Source organism: Cucurbita pepo, chromosome 1 (assembly GCF_057944985.1).
Source record: "Cucurbita pepo subsp. pepo isolate OVF chromosome 1, ASM5794498v1, whole genome shotgun sequence".
NCBI classification, from domain to species: Eukaryota; Viridiplantae; Streptophyta; class Magnoliopsida; order Cucurbitales; family Cucurbitaceae; genus Cucurbita; species Cucurbita pepo.
Genome location: NC_141798.1, coordinates 1,850,022 through 1,866,570, shown reverse-complemented (window position 1 = coordinate 1,866,570; position 16,549 = coordinate 1,850,022). Strand labels below are relative to the sequence as shown.

Below are 16,549 nucleotides of genomic sequence, written 5' to 3'. Positions count from 1 at the left end.
TGTTTCATAATATATCATAAATTGCGACGGTTATGAGTAGATTTGAATCATCTAACTATCTCGAGAAGAAAGAAACGACCTAAGCACGGAGACTTGAAGTAGAAATATGCCTAGGGAAAAAGTGGCTTAAGTCGAGCTTGATTGAGGCCGAACTAGCTCTTGCTAACTAACCTACACATAGGGTCATTTGGACCTTTAATAAACGAAAATTTTGGCCAATCACATCACTCCAAACATGGGTAGAGATGTCGATGGGTGGGACGAGGGCAAAGAAGTTTTTCTTCATCCTCACAAAATTCCCCGTGGAGAATCTCCGCCCCGATTCTATAAAAATAAATGAAAATTTTTGCCGGAACTAAAATATATATATTCTATTTCAAGTAATTTTTTAATAGATAATTTCTACTTTTCAATATAATTTCTATTAAAAAAATATATATATATCTTAAAAAATCAAAAAATATTTTACAAAAAATCTTCCCCATTCCCTACCTCGTTTGGGGTGGATCTCTACGATCCCAACCATGCAAGTTAACTGAACTAACTCTTGAACTCACCATGCAAGTTAACTGAACTAACTCTTGAACTCAAGCATGGTTAGTCGATCCCCTCTCAGTCTAACTATTAAAAGAATGGGAACAAACATCACACTAATACGAAAATAAGCTCTTTTTTCATCAAACAAATGGTGTCGATTACGCATATACAAGTCAAGTACATACGTTATATTCAAATTTGCGAATCAACAACCACAATTAATCAGTACCGTAAATAACGATGTAAGTAGATAAGAACGATACAATTTAATAAACAATGCTTAACAAAGAAAATACACTATTTCTAAAAAAGGCAACGAATCAAATCTCCATAAATTATTTAACAAAATACAAGGTTATATGTTGAATATCATGGGGGGATTTTTCATTAGAGTGACCAAAACAAACATTGCTTCTCATACCCAACTTTGTTCTTCAGTTCATTTCTGAAAGAGATGAACATTTTCAGAGCTCTCACCCTCTTTTTTCTTCCCTTCATTTTGATATTTTCAGGTTTTTTCCTCTTTATTGTCACCTAATATAAATATAACACTAACAAGTTCGTTTTTTCATCAATTTGAGTTAACAAAATTGATTTTCTGAACAATTCAGGGAAGTTCATAACCATCCGAGGTTTCTCTTATGACTATTCTGCAACAGCTGAGGTAAGTGTAGCTTAAGATTTACAGAACTTTTTGTAGAAGTTCGTCGATGAGAAAATGAGTTTTTTTCTGCTAAATATGAACAAAACGTGCTAACCTACGTATACAATTAACATATATTTTTTTTCGAAATGATGAGAAATATCATATGAAACAGTGTGTAGCTATGCCATGGAGGGTTCATCATGGAGGAGGGATCATAGTGAATCCAGAGTTCAACAATGGAACTGAAGGATGGAAAGTATATGGAGGAGGAGAAATAAAGCTAGGGTGGTTGAAACAAGGCAACGACACCAATACCTTCATTGTAGCTCACAAGAGGACTCAACCAAGGGATAGTCTCTATCAGTTGGTTCATCTCCAATATGAAAAGCTCTATAGTTTCTCTGGTATGTGTCGATCTTTCTTTCGTTATTCCTCGTGTTTTTCAGATCTAAACTCGTTGAATGTACCTTTAGTTCACTAAATTCTCGAAAATTTCTAGCTTGGGTTCGACTAAGTGAAGGGAACGCACCTGTGGCTGTTCTATACAGAAATAGTGAAGGGGGTGAGATTCGTAATGTTGGTGAAACCATAGCCCAGCAGGGCTGCTGGAGTTTGTTCAAAGGTGGCTTTGTCTCTAATTTTACAGGCCAGGCTGAGCTTTTTTTTGAGGTAAATAAGTTTTGGTCTAACCAACTTGGTTTGATTTAGTTGAGAACATATGGTTGGCCTCTATCAAAAGGTTATTTCACAGCAATGTACTAAATGTTCATATGTTTATACAGAGTACAAATACGACAGCAGATATTTGGATTGATAATGTCTCACTGCAACCATTTACAAAGGAACAATGGCGATCCCACCAAGAAGAAAGTATTAACAAGGTAGTATAAAGTAAAAGAAAATCAATATGGTCGATACAACATTTAATTCAATGCAAAAGTTTCACTAGTTGAGATCTTTAATTCAATGCAAAAGTTTCACTAGTTGTGAGATCTCAGATCGGTTGGAGAGGGGACAAAGCATTCCTTACAAGGGGGTGGAAACCTCTTAGTAGTAGACGTGTTTTAAAACCGTGAGGCTGAGCGATGTGCCAGTAAAGACGCTGGCCCCTAGAGGGTGGATTATGAGATCCCATATCGGTTGGAGAGGGGAACGAAACATTCCTTATAAGGGTGTGGAGACCTCTCCCTAGCAGACGCGTTTTAAAACTGTGAGGCTAAACAATATGCCAGCGAGGACGCTGACCCTTAGAGGGTGGATTATGAGATCCCATATCGGTTGGAGAGGGGAACGAAACATTCCTTATAAGGGTGTGGAGACCTCTCCCTAGCAGACGCGTTTTAAAACTGTGAGGCTAAACAATATGCCAGCGAGGACGCTGACCCCTAGGGGGATGGATTGTGAGATCTCATGTCAGTTGAAGATGGGAACGAAACATTCCTTATAAGGGTGTGAAGACCTCTCCTTAGCAGATGCGTTTTAAAATTGTGAGGTTCACGGCGATAGGAGTGGTAGGATGTGGAGACCTCTACCTGAGCGAAAGTTGATCAATCAACCTAGCGGCAGATCATTCTAGATGATTGGCAACGAGTTACCATAGAAGAGAGACAACTTCTTTCTCCCTCGTCCTCCTCTCTAACCAAGATGGGACTTCGGTCCCGCTAATAACACTTACAACATGGAATGATGGAACCAAGTTTTGCAGGTGAGGAAAAGCAAGGTGAGGCTGCAAATAACTCAAGCAGACAACTGTACACTACCAGGTGCGAAAGTCTTCCTCGACCAGAAAAAAAGAAACTTCCCATTAGGGGCAGGAATGAACAGCCATATCCTTTCCAGCAAAAGATACCAACAATGGTTTGCATCAAGATTTGATTATGCCACTTTCACCAATGAACTTAAGTGGTATAGCAATGAGAAAGTACAAGGCCAAGAAAACTACACCATCCCTGATGCAATGCTTAAGTTTGCCCGTCGTAATGGGATTAAAGTCAGAGGACACAACATTTTCTGGGCCGATCCCGTTTATCAGCCAGAATGGGTGAAGTCACTCAGCCCTAAAGATTTGATGAAAGCAGCCAATAGAAGAATCAAGTCCGTGGTTAAGAGATACTCCGGAGAGTTTATTCACTGGGATGTCATGAACGAAAACGTGCACCACAGACTCTTCGAGGACAAACTTGGTGAAAATGCCTCTGCAATGTACTTCAAGATAACACATAAACTAGATAAGAAACCACTTCTTTTCCTCAACGAATTCAATGCCATGGAACATGATTACGAAAAGAAAGCAACCCCAGCTAACTACAGAAAGAGACTCTTCCAAATCCTATCGTATCCCGGGAACGAAAATATTCCAGCAGGAATCGGCTTGCAGGGCAACTTCGGCCCTGATCCACCAAACCTACCATACATGAGATCCGCATTGGACTATCTAGGATCAACAGGCTACCCCATATGGATCACAGAAGTGTATTATAAAGAAGGCCCAAATCAGGTACAATGCAATTTCATTCAGACATTTCATCAAACACCTTCCAGACATCACTAACAAAACTTGGTATCTACCCCTAACAGGCACAATTCTATGAAGAAGTTTTAAGAGAAGGATACGCACATCCTGCCGTGAAGGGGATAATCACATTTGCAGGCCCATTATCGGCGAATTTCTTTACCTTGCCGCTTGTGGATCTGAATTTCAAGAACACCCCAGCAGGAGACGTTGTCGATAAGCTTCTGGTTGAATGGAAATCGCCCAGTTTGGAAATGACAGCCGACGGTGAAGGTTTGGTTGAAGCTTTGTTGTTCCATGGAGATTACAATGTAACAGTGCAACACCCTGTAACCAAATCCGCCACTTCTGTTAGCATTAGAGTGTTGGAAGATGCCGCTTGTCAGACCTTCAACGTCCAGCTCCCTAATAATTGAACCAATAATAAACAACACATTGCTGATGTTTGTGGTGAGGATTTTGACCGGAATTTACTTCCAGTCGTTTAAGCATGTTTTGTTTTCGTGTTTTGTTTCCCTACTTTCTAAAAAAATTCATACAAATCTCGTCAGCTCCATCTCATTATATTATCAGTTCCATATTTTGATTAAGTTTCCAAAATAATAGGTATATTGAATCAGCGGCAAAATTCATTCTCACTCATGCAAATCAAAGAACAAATCCTCGTAGACACATAAACTTATAATTCATTCAAAATTGAAACGGATCATTTTATAAAATATTAATTTTTTCAATAAACAAATTTATGAAGAGTAATTAAATATTTTATAAAAGACTCTTACAGAAACTCAATGCAGTGGATATCATCGATGGCATGAACGATTTGAATCAAATAATTTGTAACAATGACAAAGTGGATCGTATTAAAAGTCGTTGTCAAGATAAGCCTCCAACCGTTATCTAAATATGATTTTTTTTTTTTTTTTTTTTTTTTTGTATAAAATTACCTAAGTAAGTTTAAATTTTTTATACCATAAATAATAATAATTATTGTTAAAAGTTAAATAATTAATTATCCATTAGAATTCAAATTTTTGGTATTTTATTAATTTATTTTCAATTTTAGGACGTCTTATTTCCTTTTTAGCTATATTTACGTAATAGATAATTAAAGTTATAATTTTTCCACCCACTCAAAAGCTGGGCCTAAATGGGCCGAATCAATAGTGGCCACAAAATTGGGCCGAATCAATAGTGGGCCACAAAATTGGGCCGAATCAATAGTGGGCCACAAAATTGGGCCTGAGATATTATTATCAAGCCCACGAAATAGCACCGGAATCACAGTGGCTCTGTACTTATTGACAGCTCTGCTCCGTTTGCCACAATTTTCCCGGGGCTGTTTGGTTGTCGAGAAAATGCAGGAAAACATTTGTGAATATAAGCTCAAAGAAGGTGAAGCGCGCTGTATTTCTTACAGAAGAAACGCATGCAAGCTTCAGGCTAGCAGACAGGAAGAACTATCAGTTATGTGTGAAGGTTGCTGATCAAAATGACCAGGTGAAGTTGCTTAAGCTCTCTGCGTTTATGTCGATTATGTTTAGTTGCTTTCTTTTTACTACGCTTGATCTTCACTTGTCCTATTGATTGAATTCACCGTCGGGAAGATTGTGGCAGTCTTTGAGGTATATCGTTCTATGTTTGTGATTGTAGAAATTTGACTTCTATTCAAATTAGTTGATGATCAGGTTACTTTGTTAATTGCTGTATCTAGTAGTTTCGTTTTGTGGCTGTAGGATGAATGAAATGTCGAAGAACGAACGATTTATTGAAGTTGTGTGTGTGTGTAGATTAAGAGTGATGCTACACTAACTAAAACAATCGATTGCTTACTGAACCTTTGTTATGTGATTTTACAGAATATTTTCACTTAGAAAGTTGTTAAAGAGAGCTCACCGATTATACCTTTTTCTGTTATTATCATTTCTCTTATTTCTCCCTAATTGAGGTTAAGTCTGTTTAACTCAACATGATATCAGAGCCTTCAGTCTAACAACGTCAAGGCCTTCTTCTATTTCAAGGATTGAACTCAGATTCTCTATCCCCTTTAGCAAGAGTTATATCATTAGAGACCAAGGAACTATGTGTTTCAAACAATTATTATATTAACAACTAGAGCCTTTCGTTTGTAATATGGTAATTACCAAAATAAGAATCTATTGCCCGATCAAATGCCCTATTTTTGCATATATCAAGTACAATATTTCAATCCTTAATTAGAAGATACGATGATATTGATCTAATCCCCATGCTGTATAAACATCAATTATTTGGTGTACTCGGTAAAGTTACTTTTGAATGGTTGATGTAATAAGATAGAATGCTTGGTTACCTCCCTTGATATGATGACAGAATGTAGGAGAGCTTCCTGGTGGGGATCCTGGCTAGCTGCATCAGGCTTCAAGCATCCATCCTTCATATCTGGTATCCATATACACCTAATCTTTTATTTAGGTTGTTTGCGTATATTCTTCTCTTGAAGAGTAAATAAAGATCTCATGGATAATTGAACGGAATTTGGTAGTTTTAATTTGAAAACGGTAAAAATAAATTGGGTCGTTCTAGGAATCAAAATTGGGACCTCTCTCACACAAAGCAAGAATCATACCACTAAACTAAATGCCCGGCTTGTATATACATAGTTCTTTTATTATTCTTTATTGTAATTTAGATGATACCTTCTTGATTTGGATCCATGGTACCACTGACTTGGTTTTTGGTTGATATGAAAAGTATGAAAGAAAAGTCAACGAGCACATGCCAGATGAGGCGTTCTAAGAACTAAACTCAAAACCTTCCATACTGTCCTTTTTTCCCCCTTTATCAAATACGGATTTTCAATTTTTTAATCAAGAATGTCTTTTAAAAAAACAAATTTTAGTTAAGAGACTTTAAATTATAACTCCTGTCTTGTGTTATAGACACAAACTTGGTGTATTTAGCGAAGTTTCTTTTGAATGGTTGAGAAAATGAGGATACAGAGTTATCTCCCTTGATTTATGAATTATCTTGTGCTTGTCTCTATGAAACATTATCAAATATTTTTAGTTGAAACATGTTGGTATACATGATAGATATGCTTTCAGGTGGGATCCTGGCACAGCTGGCTGCTTATTCAAGCACTCATCCTCCATCATTTGGTATCTCGTTTATATGTAAAATTCGTAGTCTTTTATTTAGGTTGCTTGCTTTCATTCTTCATATGAACTGTAAAATTTAAAGATCTCATGAATAATAGAAAGAAATTAGTAAGTTCAATTATGAAAATTATAAAAAAACAAAAATGAATGGGGCATTCCGAGAATCGAACTCGGGACCTCTCGCACCCAAAGCGAGAATCATACCACTAGACCAAATGCCCTGTTTGAATATTGAATACATTTAATAATTTTTATCTATGAATGTGTTCTTGATGTTGGGTTCATGTAGTTGACCAATGTGTAATCGGTCGAGCTGCTTCTTCTCAACGGTGGTTGGCAGATTTAGAGATAAAATAACGGTGGCCTGTAGAGTTTATTTCATTGCTAGTAGCCCGTCATTTTTTAGGAATAAAAAATAAATATATGAATAACTTTTGAAAATATACAAAAAGCAAGAAATAATTTTATGGTTTATCTGAAAATTATGAATAGAAAGTCAATGACAGAATTGAACTGAACTCAGAACCTCTAATACCATTGAGAATCTACCACTAGATCAAATGCCCAATTTCTAGCCTTTATCAAAAACAAGATTTTAATTTTTAATTAAGACACATGAAGATGTATATTTGATCTTTTTGTTGTATATGCATCAATGAAGATGTTCATGAGGTAGGATATTTAGGTTTTTTCTTTTGATTTATGAATTATTTGGTGCTCTCTCTCTCTGAAATCATGATCAATTTTTATTTATTAGAATTATGAAGTTCTTACATGCCAGATGAGCTTTCCAGTTGATGGTATCAGTGCATATACACTCCTAGTCATTTTATTAGGTTGTTTACTTTCATTCCTCTCTTAAACAATGAAATATGAAGATCTTATGAATAATTGAAGGGAATTTGGAAGCTTACAGTTTTGAATATTCAAGATTGTTTGGGGCATTCCAAGAATCATACATCTAGACCAAATGCACTGTTTCAATTAATGGAATTCATCATATATATATATATATGATTAAGATTTATCTTCTTGATGTTAGATCCATGGTAAAATTGACTAATGTGTTGTTGGTAGAGTTGCTTTTTCGTGGTGGTTGGTAAGCTTATAGTTAGAATGATAGTCGACTTATGCCACATTTCATTGTCTGAACCAATCAGACTTGAGTTAGAAATAAATATATAAACAAATTTCCATACCCTTACTTATTCCACAAAAATGTTGAAAATACTGTGAGAAAGTTGTTTCTTGTTGAAATGAAAATTATGAATAGAAAGTCGATGAACACAGGCCAAATGGGGTTGAGGCATTGAAAAAATGAACTCATAACGCTCTACTAGAAGATGTAAATCTAATATTCGTATGGTATAAACATCAATTATTTGGTGTACTCAGTTGTTCTTGAATGGTTGATGAAATAAGATAGAATACAGGGTTACTTCCCATGATTTATTTATTATCCTGCTCTCGTTTCTTTGAACTCATGATCAAATTTTCTTGTCCTATATACATTATGACAGTGAAAATAGAAGAGTTTCCTAGTGGTGATCTTGGCTGGCTGCATTCAGGTGTTCAAGCATCCATCCTTCATATCTGGTATCCATATACACTCCTAATCTTTTATTTAGGTTGTTACTTATACTCTTCTCTTGAATAAGAAAATATAAAAATCTTATGGATGATTGAATGGATGTAAAAGTAAATTGGATCATTCTAAGAATCAAACATGGGACCTGACACTAGGCCAAATGTTCTGCCTGAATATATATAATTCAATTTCTTGTTCTTTATTGTAATTCAGATGATACCTTCTTGATTTTTGGATTTATGGTACAATTGACTTGGTTTTTGGTTTTTTGTTGAAATGAAATTTTGTGAAAGGAAAGTCATGAGCACATGCCACATGAGGCATTCTGAGAATTGAACTCAGAACCTTCCATACCAAATTAAGAGTTTACCACTACAACTATTTGTTCTTGAAACATTATCAAATAATTTTACAGGTTACAGGTATACGTGATTTGATATGCTTTCGAGTGGGGATCCTAGCACTTTTGGCTGCCTATTCAAGCATTCATCCTCCATCATTTGGTATCTCATTTATATGTAAAAATTTTCTTAGTCTTTTATTTAGGTTGCATGTCTACATTCTTCATATGAACCGTAAAATATAAACATCTCATGAATAATAGAAAAAAAAATTGGTAGGTTCGCTTATGAAAAATGATTTAGCAAAAAAAAAAAAAAATATGAATGGGGCATTCCGAGAATCGAACTCGGGACCTCTCGCACCCAAAGCGAGAATCATACCACTAGACCAAATGCCCAATTTGATTAATGTGTTGTTGGTGAATTTAGATTTTCAATGGTGGTTAGCAAGTTTAGAGGTAGAATACTAGTTGTAGTGTTTATCACATTGTCTAGTAGCCAGTTATTATTGAGGAATACCAATAAAGTAGGAAGATCTTATGAACAATTGAATGGAATTTGGAAGTTTACAGTTTTAAATAGTAAAAATTATTTGGGGCATTCCGAGAATCAAACTCGGAACCTCACGAACCCAAAGCGAGAATCACACAATTAAATTAAATACATTGTTATGATGAATAGAATTCATTTAAATAATTTTTATTGTAATGAACTTGATGTTGGATCTATAGTAAAAATTAGTAATTTGTAGTTGATAGAGCTGCTTTTTCAGTGGTGGTTGCTAAGCTTATAGGTAGACTGATGGTCAAATGTCCTTTAAATGATTGATGAAATAAGATAGGATACTTAGGTACTTCCCTTGATTTATGACTCATCCTCTTGTCTTTTTGGAACTCATAATCAAATTTTCTTGTTCGAGTTATATTGTTTACATTTCATGATGACAGATAGTGGGGATTCTGGCTGGTGCATTTAGGTGCTCAAGCATTCATATTTGATATTCGGTATCCAAATATACTCCCAATCTTTTATTTAGGTTGTTTGCTTATATTTTTCTCTTAAATAATAATGAAAATGGGTTATTATGAGAATCAAACTTGGGACCTCTAAGGAAAGAATTATATCACTACACCAAATGTTCTACTTGAATATACATAATTTGAATATACATAGTTCGTTTTAATTCTTTATTGTAATTGAGGTGATACCTTCTTTTGTGGTACAATTATCTTGGTTTTTGGTTGAAATGAAAATTAGGAAAGAGAAGTTAATGAATGATTTTCAACTTCTTAGTCAGGACTTTTTTAAAAACAAAGTTTTAGTTTGACTTAATAAATTATAGATCTAGTCTTGTGTTGTATGCACATCAACAACAGATCTCAGGAATAAAAGAAAGAAACTGGAAAATTCATCAATGGAAATGATATAAAAATATGGGTGGGGCATTCCGAGAATCGAACTCGGGACCTCTCGCACCCAAAGCGAGAATCATACCACTAGACCAAATGCCCTGTTTGGTTTTGTATGTTTAACAGTTCAGATTTATTCTTGTTATTTTTTATGTTGGATATACGTAGTTGACTTAAATGTAGTTGGTGGATCTGCTTTTTCAACATGGTTGGCTGGTTGGCAAGTTTAGAATAGCGTTTATTTCATTGCCTGGCAGCCAGTCATTATTGTTGAATAACAAATAAATGTATAAAAAAAAGCTTGTTTACACTAATTTCAACTTCAAAGTTGGAGGACAAGCTTAGCCTATCAAAATTAACAATGGTAATAATTCATCAACACCAGATTTCCTATACTACAAGAAATATACATTTTTTTACCTGCAACTAACTAAGCCCCATGGCAACTTCCCTTGTTTAGATATCCAAGTCTGACCCTGTTGCTCGAGTTGCCCAAAAAGTGGTTGAAAATGGTGGGCGAGAGGTTGCTTACAATGCTCTACCGATAGTAAGTGCAGAACATGTCCGATCAATTTAAGAACAGCGCCATAACACTTCCAAATCAGGTATTGCTTTCCATCAAACTCCAACCATCTGCTAAGATAATGATGTGGATTCTATAAATTGTCACACATCCCTCTTGTATAATCAGACTAAAAAAGGATCAAAATTATGAAACTAAGAAACAAAGAAATAGATACTAATGCATTTTCAAGTTTTCAACGGTAAATATTATGTAGTTTTACCATCTTCGGAAGATTTCTTCCTTTCAGTGTCTTCATTGCATTGCAGCTTCTGCAAATGATTGTGCTGCTGCAGCATCTGCTTCAGCTGCCTCGGCTTCCCTTGCAACCTCTTCGGCCTCTGCTATTGCTGCTTCGGCTTCTGCAACTGCTCGAGCAGCACCAGCAGCTGCCTCTTCGGATGTCATGGTCCTCATCTTCGCCAATTCGAGATCCATTTGAGCTTTTGCAAGTGTACAAATTTCATCTCTGTTATCTCTCACAGAGGCTCTATGCTGGTCGTCCAACAATAACATAGAGCCCCTTCTCTCGCAAGAAGACACCGTTGGAGCGAGCCTGTATCTCCGTTTAACCTGGACAAAAAGAAACTCGACTAAGAAGAAATCATGCTAGGCACCCATGAAATCTAGCATATGAAAAAAAAAGTACAAAGATTCACAAGAATATTTATAACAAATAGCATAAATGTGAAAGATTAAAGTCAAATAAAATTTGTCATCCTCTCAAGTGTTTCTACAATGAAAATTAAAATGCATGCTCTCGAGAATACTGAAAAAAAATACAAGCCACAAGAGATTTTTCCAGAACCCCAATCCAGTCTACCTGATTGATATAATCTAGAATCTACTCTCCGCCTTTACTTGGCAAATAGTGACCCTATTTGTATGCACGTTCACAGGCCACGTTCCAAGATCTCCAGCAACGAAAACCTAAGACATGGTTGATTGGTGGTAAGTTGAAAGAATAAATGGATCGATCATAGGTTGATTAAATATTGAGTTCCACTTAGGCTACGTGTTCTATTTACGCGCTACTAAGCTGGCACACAAGATCTTAGACGGGTTTCGTCCCCTTTCAGGAACACCTTACTAGTACGGAAAAAGCTTGATGCAAATAGACTGAAGAAAAAAAAGTTCTTTATAGATGAGTTGTAGTCGATTCGCCCCTTATATTATGGCTCTTCTCGCACTTAGTCACTTGCGGGATTCAAATGAAAATTACCATACTGCCCAATTACAAATAAAAACCTCACAATTACCAACAACAAAACAAATCAAAGCATTGAGATCTTCTACGTGTCCAGCTCTATCACTCACTGAACTTAATGTAAAATTCATCCTCGTCTTCGGCCAAATAGTCCAAAAGCATAGCTAAAATTCCAACCAGCCTCACAACTCCACCAAAGGAAGTTGATATATATCATCACATAATATAGGAGCACAGTACTGAAACTAAAGCATTCCACAATAAGAAACCAAAAATTAAGAACAAATGGCTCAAATCAGAATAACTTCAGAGTTCTTCTTTTAAAAGAAAGAAATCAACAATGAAATGTCAGATTTGCTTACCTTAACCAGTTTACCACTAGCTGTTAAGAACTTCAATTTCGATGATAACAACCGCTTGAAGTCTGGAGGAGCCCAGTACTGATCCTATTGATACAAGGGGAGAAAAAAAAAAAAACAAGAAGAAAGGAACTCATCAACAATAGCAGCAATTTAAAAAACAACCAAACAAACAAACTTCTACTGAGAATGATGAGTTAATTGTGAAGATTAACTAAACAGAACATGGCTAGTCTTTCTGTTTCTGCTTCACCTTTGGTGAATAGCAGAACACTTGTATTCGTGGCAAACTCGCGAAACTCGAGTATAGGAAGTGTGTGTTAGCATTTCTTCGCCACGAAAGCTTTCTGTGCTTCAACGCTAATATCATCCATTTAATTATCGATCCCACTGGTTTTTAACTTCTTTTTCAATGTTCTGTAATGGTTAAGCCATGGAGAGGTTTGACTAATTCCTAAATTGGGGGTATAATTTTACTTCCGAAAGTTTGGGATGTTAGCATAAATGAACATTTGCCTTTGATTTTCTCCTTGAATCGATGAGAAATTGAAGAAAGACTACCTCTATATATAAAGCAATGCTATTCTTAATAGAGCCACTACGTTCTCTCAAGGTAGAAATTGCCTCAATTATAAGATTGTCTAACCTGTAAAATGAAAAACAAGTTAAACGCCTTTCTGCTACCAAATGTGTATCCCATCAATGCATGTTTCAGATATCCCACCTATGACAATCATACATTGCATCTCTTTCTGTTCTTTCTACTTCTTTTTCTTCTTCTTCTTCTTCTTCTTCTTCTTCTTCATCTTCCTCTTCTTTTCTGTTCAAAAGTGGGCATAAGATACATTTATTTAGACTAAGAAGATAAGATTTCTTCTTCGAGCTAGCAGGCATAGCCCTTTTGATTTTCAAAATAAATAATGCTAATCAGATGTTCTTAACTCCCAAGTTCCAAGTAATATGACCCGAGTCCATGAGAGATCCATCGCTTAAGATTGGATCATTCAATAGAATATTAAAAAAAACCAATCCGACTATTCATAATACATAATACCAAAATCATAATTCTAATATCTACTACCCCTAGCATAGCTCAACAGATTAAGACATTCTACAATAGCCCTAGAGATCAAAAATTCTATGATATCTCATCTTGGTTGGGGATGAGAATGAAACACCCTTTATAAAGGTGTGGAAACCTTTCCCTAGCAGACGCGTTTTAAAGTCTTGAGGGGAAGCCCAATCTGCTAGCGGTGGGCTTGGGCCGTTACAAATGGTACCAAAGCCAGACACCGGGCGATGTGCCAGCGAGGAGGCTGTTTCCCGAAAGGGGTAGACACAAGGCGGTGTGCCAATAAGGACGGTGGGCCCCGAAGGGGGGTGGATCTGGTGGGGATCCCACATCGATTGAAGAAAGGAACGAGTGCCAGCGAGGACGCTAGTCCCTGAAGGGAGGTGGATTGTGATATCCCACATTGGTTGGGGAGGAGAGCGAAACACCCTTTATAAGGGTGTGGAAACCTTTCCCTAACAGACGCATTTTAAAGTCTTGAGGGGAAGCCCAAAAAGGACAATATCTGCTAGAGGTGGGCTTGGGCCGTTACAAATTCAAATTTCAACTTCGACATTGTTGAACTCAATAAAAGTATATCAACTAAGTTGTGGGAAACAAAATTCAAAATGTTCAAGAATAATCAAATGATAAGTTACAAAGCACTTGTCCACAGAAATAAGAACTCAAATAAAGGCGACAGGAAAACAATGAAGGATTTGACCAACCTTACATTTGATTGCTTTGGACCAGCTATCTGCTTGATGTCCAAGGAAAGGGAAACAGTTTTAGCTTCCGGAAATTCATCCTCACTTTGGATAGCAATGCCTTGAGCCACAATACTCTCATCTTTTCTAGGAGCATGCAATCTCTTAAGTGCCAACCTCGCCTTATCTCGGGATCCCCAGCCATTAGCCATGACGCTCATGTTTCTCCACTTATCCTTTTTCATTATTGACGCACATATTAATCTATCTATCAGTTAAATTTGCGCGCAAAACAATTGCTCTTTCAACACATTCTAAGAAAAACTAGAACTTAACTTAAAGAGTTGCGGAATAACATGCTCTAGACTACTAAAACACCATTATTTACCTTGAGATCAACATTTGAACGAAGATACAGTACATCACTGAATTCAGGATCCTTAAGTATTGTTCGCCACTTTCCAGCTCCATGTTTAACAACTCCAGCCTTCAGGGCTGTTTCTTCTTGGTTAGTCCATTTCTGCTTCGGAGCACCCATCAAAAACAGCAGAAAGAAGGCTCACACCAAGGGCCAACTACATTTTTTCACATCAGAAAATATTTATTTAGAACCCAAAAGGAACAGATATGTTTTCATATCCAAAACATCCAAAGAGAACACATGAGAAATTCTAAGCTTTCATCCAAGGTCAATTGTGAAGATTAACTAATTACTTCGCCTCAAAGTTGATTATAACAAAAACTTGAAAAGGAAAACATCCAAGACCTGGCCAAAATCTCAAAAATATATATTCAAAAGATTGAAAAAAAATCAACCTAAACTGACTGAGACATTGCAACCTCCACCCAGACGGACAAAGGTTCATATCTCCAGCTCCTCAAGTTGTTGCACTAAAAAGAAGAGAAAAATGAGAGAACTACTGAGGTGATGAGAAGTCTACCAGTGTTTAAGCCAAATCAGCCGTCAGTAGAGTATGTCCTAGAATTCATAGGATCAAGACCACATATAATAAGAAGAAACAACGGCTCAAACGGACGGACCACGCCATTGAATCGTCAAATCTCCTAATTGGTCGCAAATCGCAAAAACAAAGACCGTTCAATCAAAGTCCGGATAATCCAATCCGGCCGGAACCGAAATCCTGTGTTTCAACTTTCAAACAATTTATTGATTTTCAACGTTTTTCCTTTCGTCTTCAACAATCAAATCAAATTCGATCAAAAGAGCAAGGCCAAAACCCTACTCTCCAAAGTAAAGTCATTCGAATTTAAATAACCATTTTGCATCAATTTCCTCATGCTTGCTCCGATTGCGAAAACGATCAAATCAGAGCAAACATTTTCAAACTCCAAGGAGAGACGAATACCTCAGTTAGGTTTTCCGAGCACGGAACATTCAAAGTTCAGTAGAAAATTGCAGCAATGGCTGTAAAATTCGCCCGCTCGAATCCTCTCAATTGCTCGTCGAGATTCATATATTTATATATTTTCCTGAGCCTCCTTGTAACTTTCCCGGGAAAACCACTTTTATCAAGTGCAGATTCAGCTTCCAAACGCAATCCTAATTCTGTTCTTCAAAACCCTATTTGTATTAATTTTTTGTTTAAATTATGTGTTTAATTATTTTCTTTACAAAAGAGTTAACAAAAAAAAAAAAAATCAATTTTCATCCTACACCGTTAAGTAACAATTTCAGTCCTTTAATTTAAAATTATAACAATTTAATTTATTTACTTTCAATTTATAACCATACTTAAAATTTTATTTTATTTTATTATATGATTTTAAAAATTAATGGTGGTTAAGATCTAATAAACCTTCTTGCTAAGTTAGATTAATTAAAAACTAAAGGCCAAAATTATTTAATAATAAATCCGTATATTTAATTTTGATGATTCTTTTTTCTTTTACAACAATGTCTAAAACATTAAAAAATTTAAACATATAGAAGATTGAATTGTTACACGTTACAACAACTGAGTTAAGTCAATTCGTTCTTGCGTCGCCTACAGCCAAGTGACGTATGCTCGAACCTCTGGCCGGCCAGTTCAAAAGGAAAGTTTTAGAAAATGGGGCTGAGAGATTCCAAAATACAGTTTTGCAAGATTGAAATTTGCTCGAGCCTCTTGCCACAGTTCAAGAATAAAGTTTTAGAAAACAGGAGTCGAGAGATTTCGCAATAGAGTTCTAAAAGATTGAAATTTGTGCTATATGTGTTGAAAGCGAAAAGGCAACAACCACGTTTACAACATATAACTATCTAAAGGCAACAACCACGGTTTATACGACCACCACGGTTTACAACGTATAGCTATCTAAATAAAAATCTAATTAAGAATTAAGGGGATATACTTACCAAAATTCAAAATCAAACCACCACAAATTTCAAATTTTCAAAATTTGGAAGCTAAATTTATAAGGTAATTAAACTTTAACTTATTTAAAAAATGGTACAATGTTTATTTGTCAACTCCCATGTTTTTTTGTTAT

General features: G+C 35.9%; 2 protein-coding genes, 1 long non-coding RNA gene and 3 other non-coding genes across 7 annotated transcripts; 2 read left to right on the top strand and 4 right to left on the bottom strand.

The window, feature by feature from the left end:
- The first annotated feature begins 1,364 nt into the window (after positions 1-1,364).
- On the top strand, positions 1,365-3,764 carry LOC111804367 (endo-1,4-beta-xylanase 5-like). Its single transcript, XM_087126952.1, has 4 exons — positions 1,365-1,587; positions 1,683-1,852; positions 1,966-2,064; positions 2,889-3,764. The coding sequence occupies exons 1-4, from the start codon at positions 1,365-1,367 to the stop codon at positions 3,732-3,734; spliced, it is 1,338 nt and encodes a 445-aa protein (XP_086983078.1). The 3' UTR covers positions 3,735-3,764.
- A 1,262-nt stretch (positions 3,765-5,026) lies between these two features.
- LOC111809768 (uncharacterized) lies at positions 5,027-9,086 on the top strand. The gene is made up of 5 exons (XR_015420772.1): positions 5,027-5,195; positions 6,048-6,119; positions 6,782-6,835; positions 8,356-8,431; positions 8,846-9,086. It is a non-coding gene; the product is annotated as an uncharacterized LOC111809768 (long non-coding RNA).
- TRNAP-UGG (transfer RNA proline (anticodon UGG)) lies at positions 6,985-7,056 on the bottom strand. Its single transcript has one exon. It is a non-coding gene; the product is annotated as a tRNA-Pro (tRNA).
- A 4-nt stretch (positions 9,087-9,090) lies between the features above and the next one.
- Positions 9,091-9,162, bottom strand: TRNAP-UGG (transfer RNA proline (anticodon UGG)). Its single transcript has one exon. It is a non-coding gene; the product is annotated as a tRNA-Pro (tRNA).
- A 1,009-nt stretch (positions 9,163-10,171) lies between these two features.
- LOC111790626 (telomere repeat-binding factor 1) lies at positions 10,172-15,636 on the bottom strand. Of its 2 annotated transcripts, none has more exons than XM_023671615.2 (8): positions 15,427-15,636; positions 14,448-14,634; positions 14,081-14,295; positions 13,026-13,121; positions 12,863-12,947; positions 12,305-12,388; positions 10,959-11,308; positions 10,172-10,809 (listed from the first exon to the last, which is right to left on the bottom strand). In XM_023671615.2, exons 2-7 carry the CDS (start codon positions 14,595-14,597, stop codon positions 10,991-10,993), a joined length of 948 nt encoding a protein of 315 aa, XP_023527383.2. In that variant the 5' UTR covers positions 14,598-14,634; positions 15,427-15,636; the 3' UTR covers positions 10,172-10,809; positions 10,959-10,990. The 2 variants fall into 2 exon arrangements, with proteins under 2 accessions (XP_023527383.2, XP_086977027.1); XM_087120901.1 differs by having other exon boundaries at positions 10,172-10,806.
- Positions 10,204-10,275, bottom strand: TRNAP-UGG (transfer RNA proline (anticodon UGG)). The gene has a single exon. It is a non-coding gene; the product is annotated as a tRNA-Pro (tRNA).
- Positions 15,637-16,549: the final 913 nt, after the last annotated feature.

Bases quoted from the DNA above. Each gene is read 5' to 3' on its own strand.
- LOC111804367 (XM_087126952.1), top strand. From the start codon at position 1,365: ATGCCATGGAGGGTTCATCATGGAGGAGGGATCATAGTGAATCCAGAG. The intron at 1,588-1,682 runs GTATGTGTCGAT...GAAAATTTCTAG, and splicing joins AAAGCTCTATAGTTTCTCTG to CTTGGGTTCGACTAAGTGAA. The intron at 1,853-1,965 runs GTAAATAAGTTT...ATGTTTATACAG, and splicing joins AGGCTGAGCTTTTTTTTGAG to AGTACAAATACGACAGCAGA.
- LOC111790626 (XM_023671615.2), bottom strand. From the start codon at position 14,597: ATGGGTGCTCCGAAGCAGAAATGGACTAACCAAGAAGAAACAGCCCTG. The intron at 14,296-14,447 runs GTAAATAATGGT...ATAATGAAAAAG, and splicing joins GTTCAAATGTTGATCTCAAG to GATAAGTGGAGAAACATGAG. The intron at 12,948-13,025 runs GTGGGATATCTG...TTCATTTTACAG, and splicing joins GCAATGTATGATTGTCATAG to GTTAGACAATCTTATAATTG.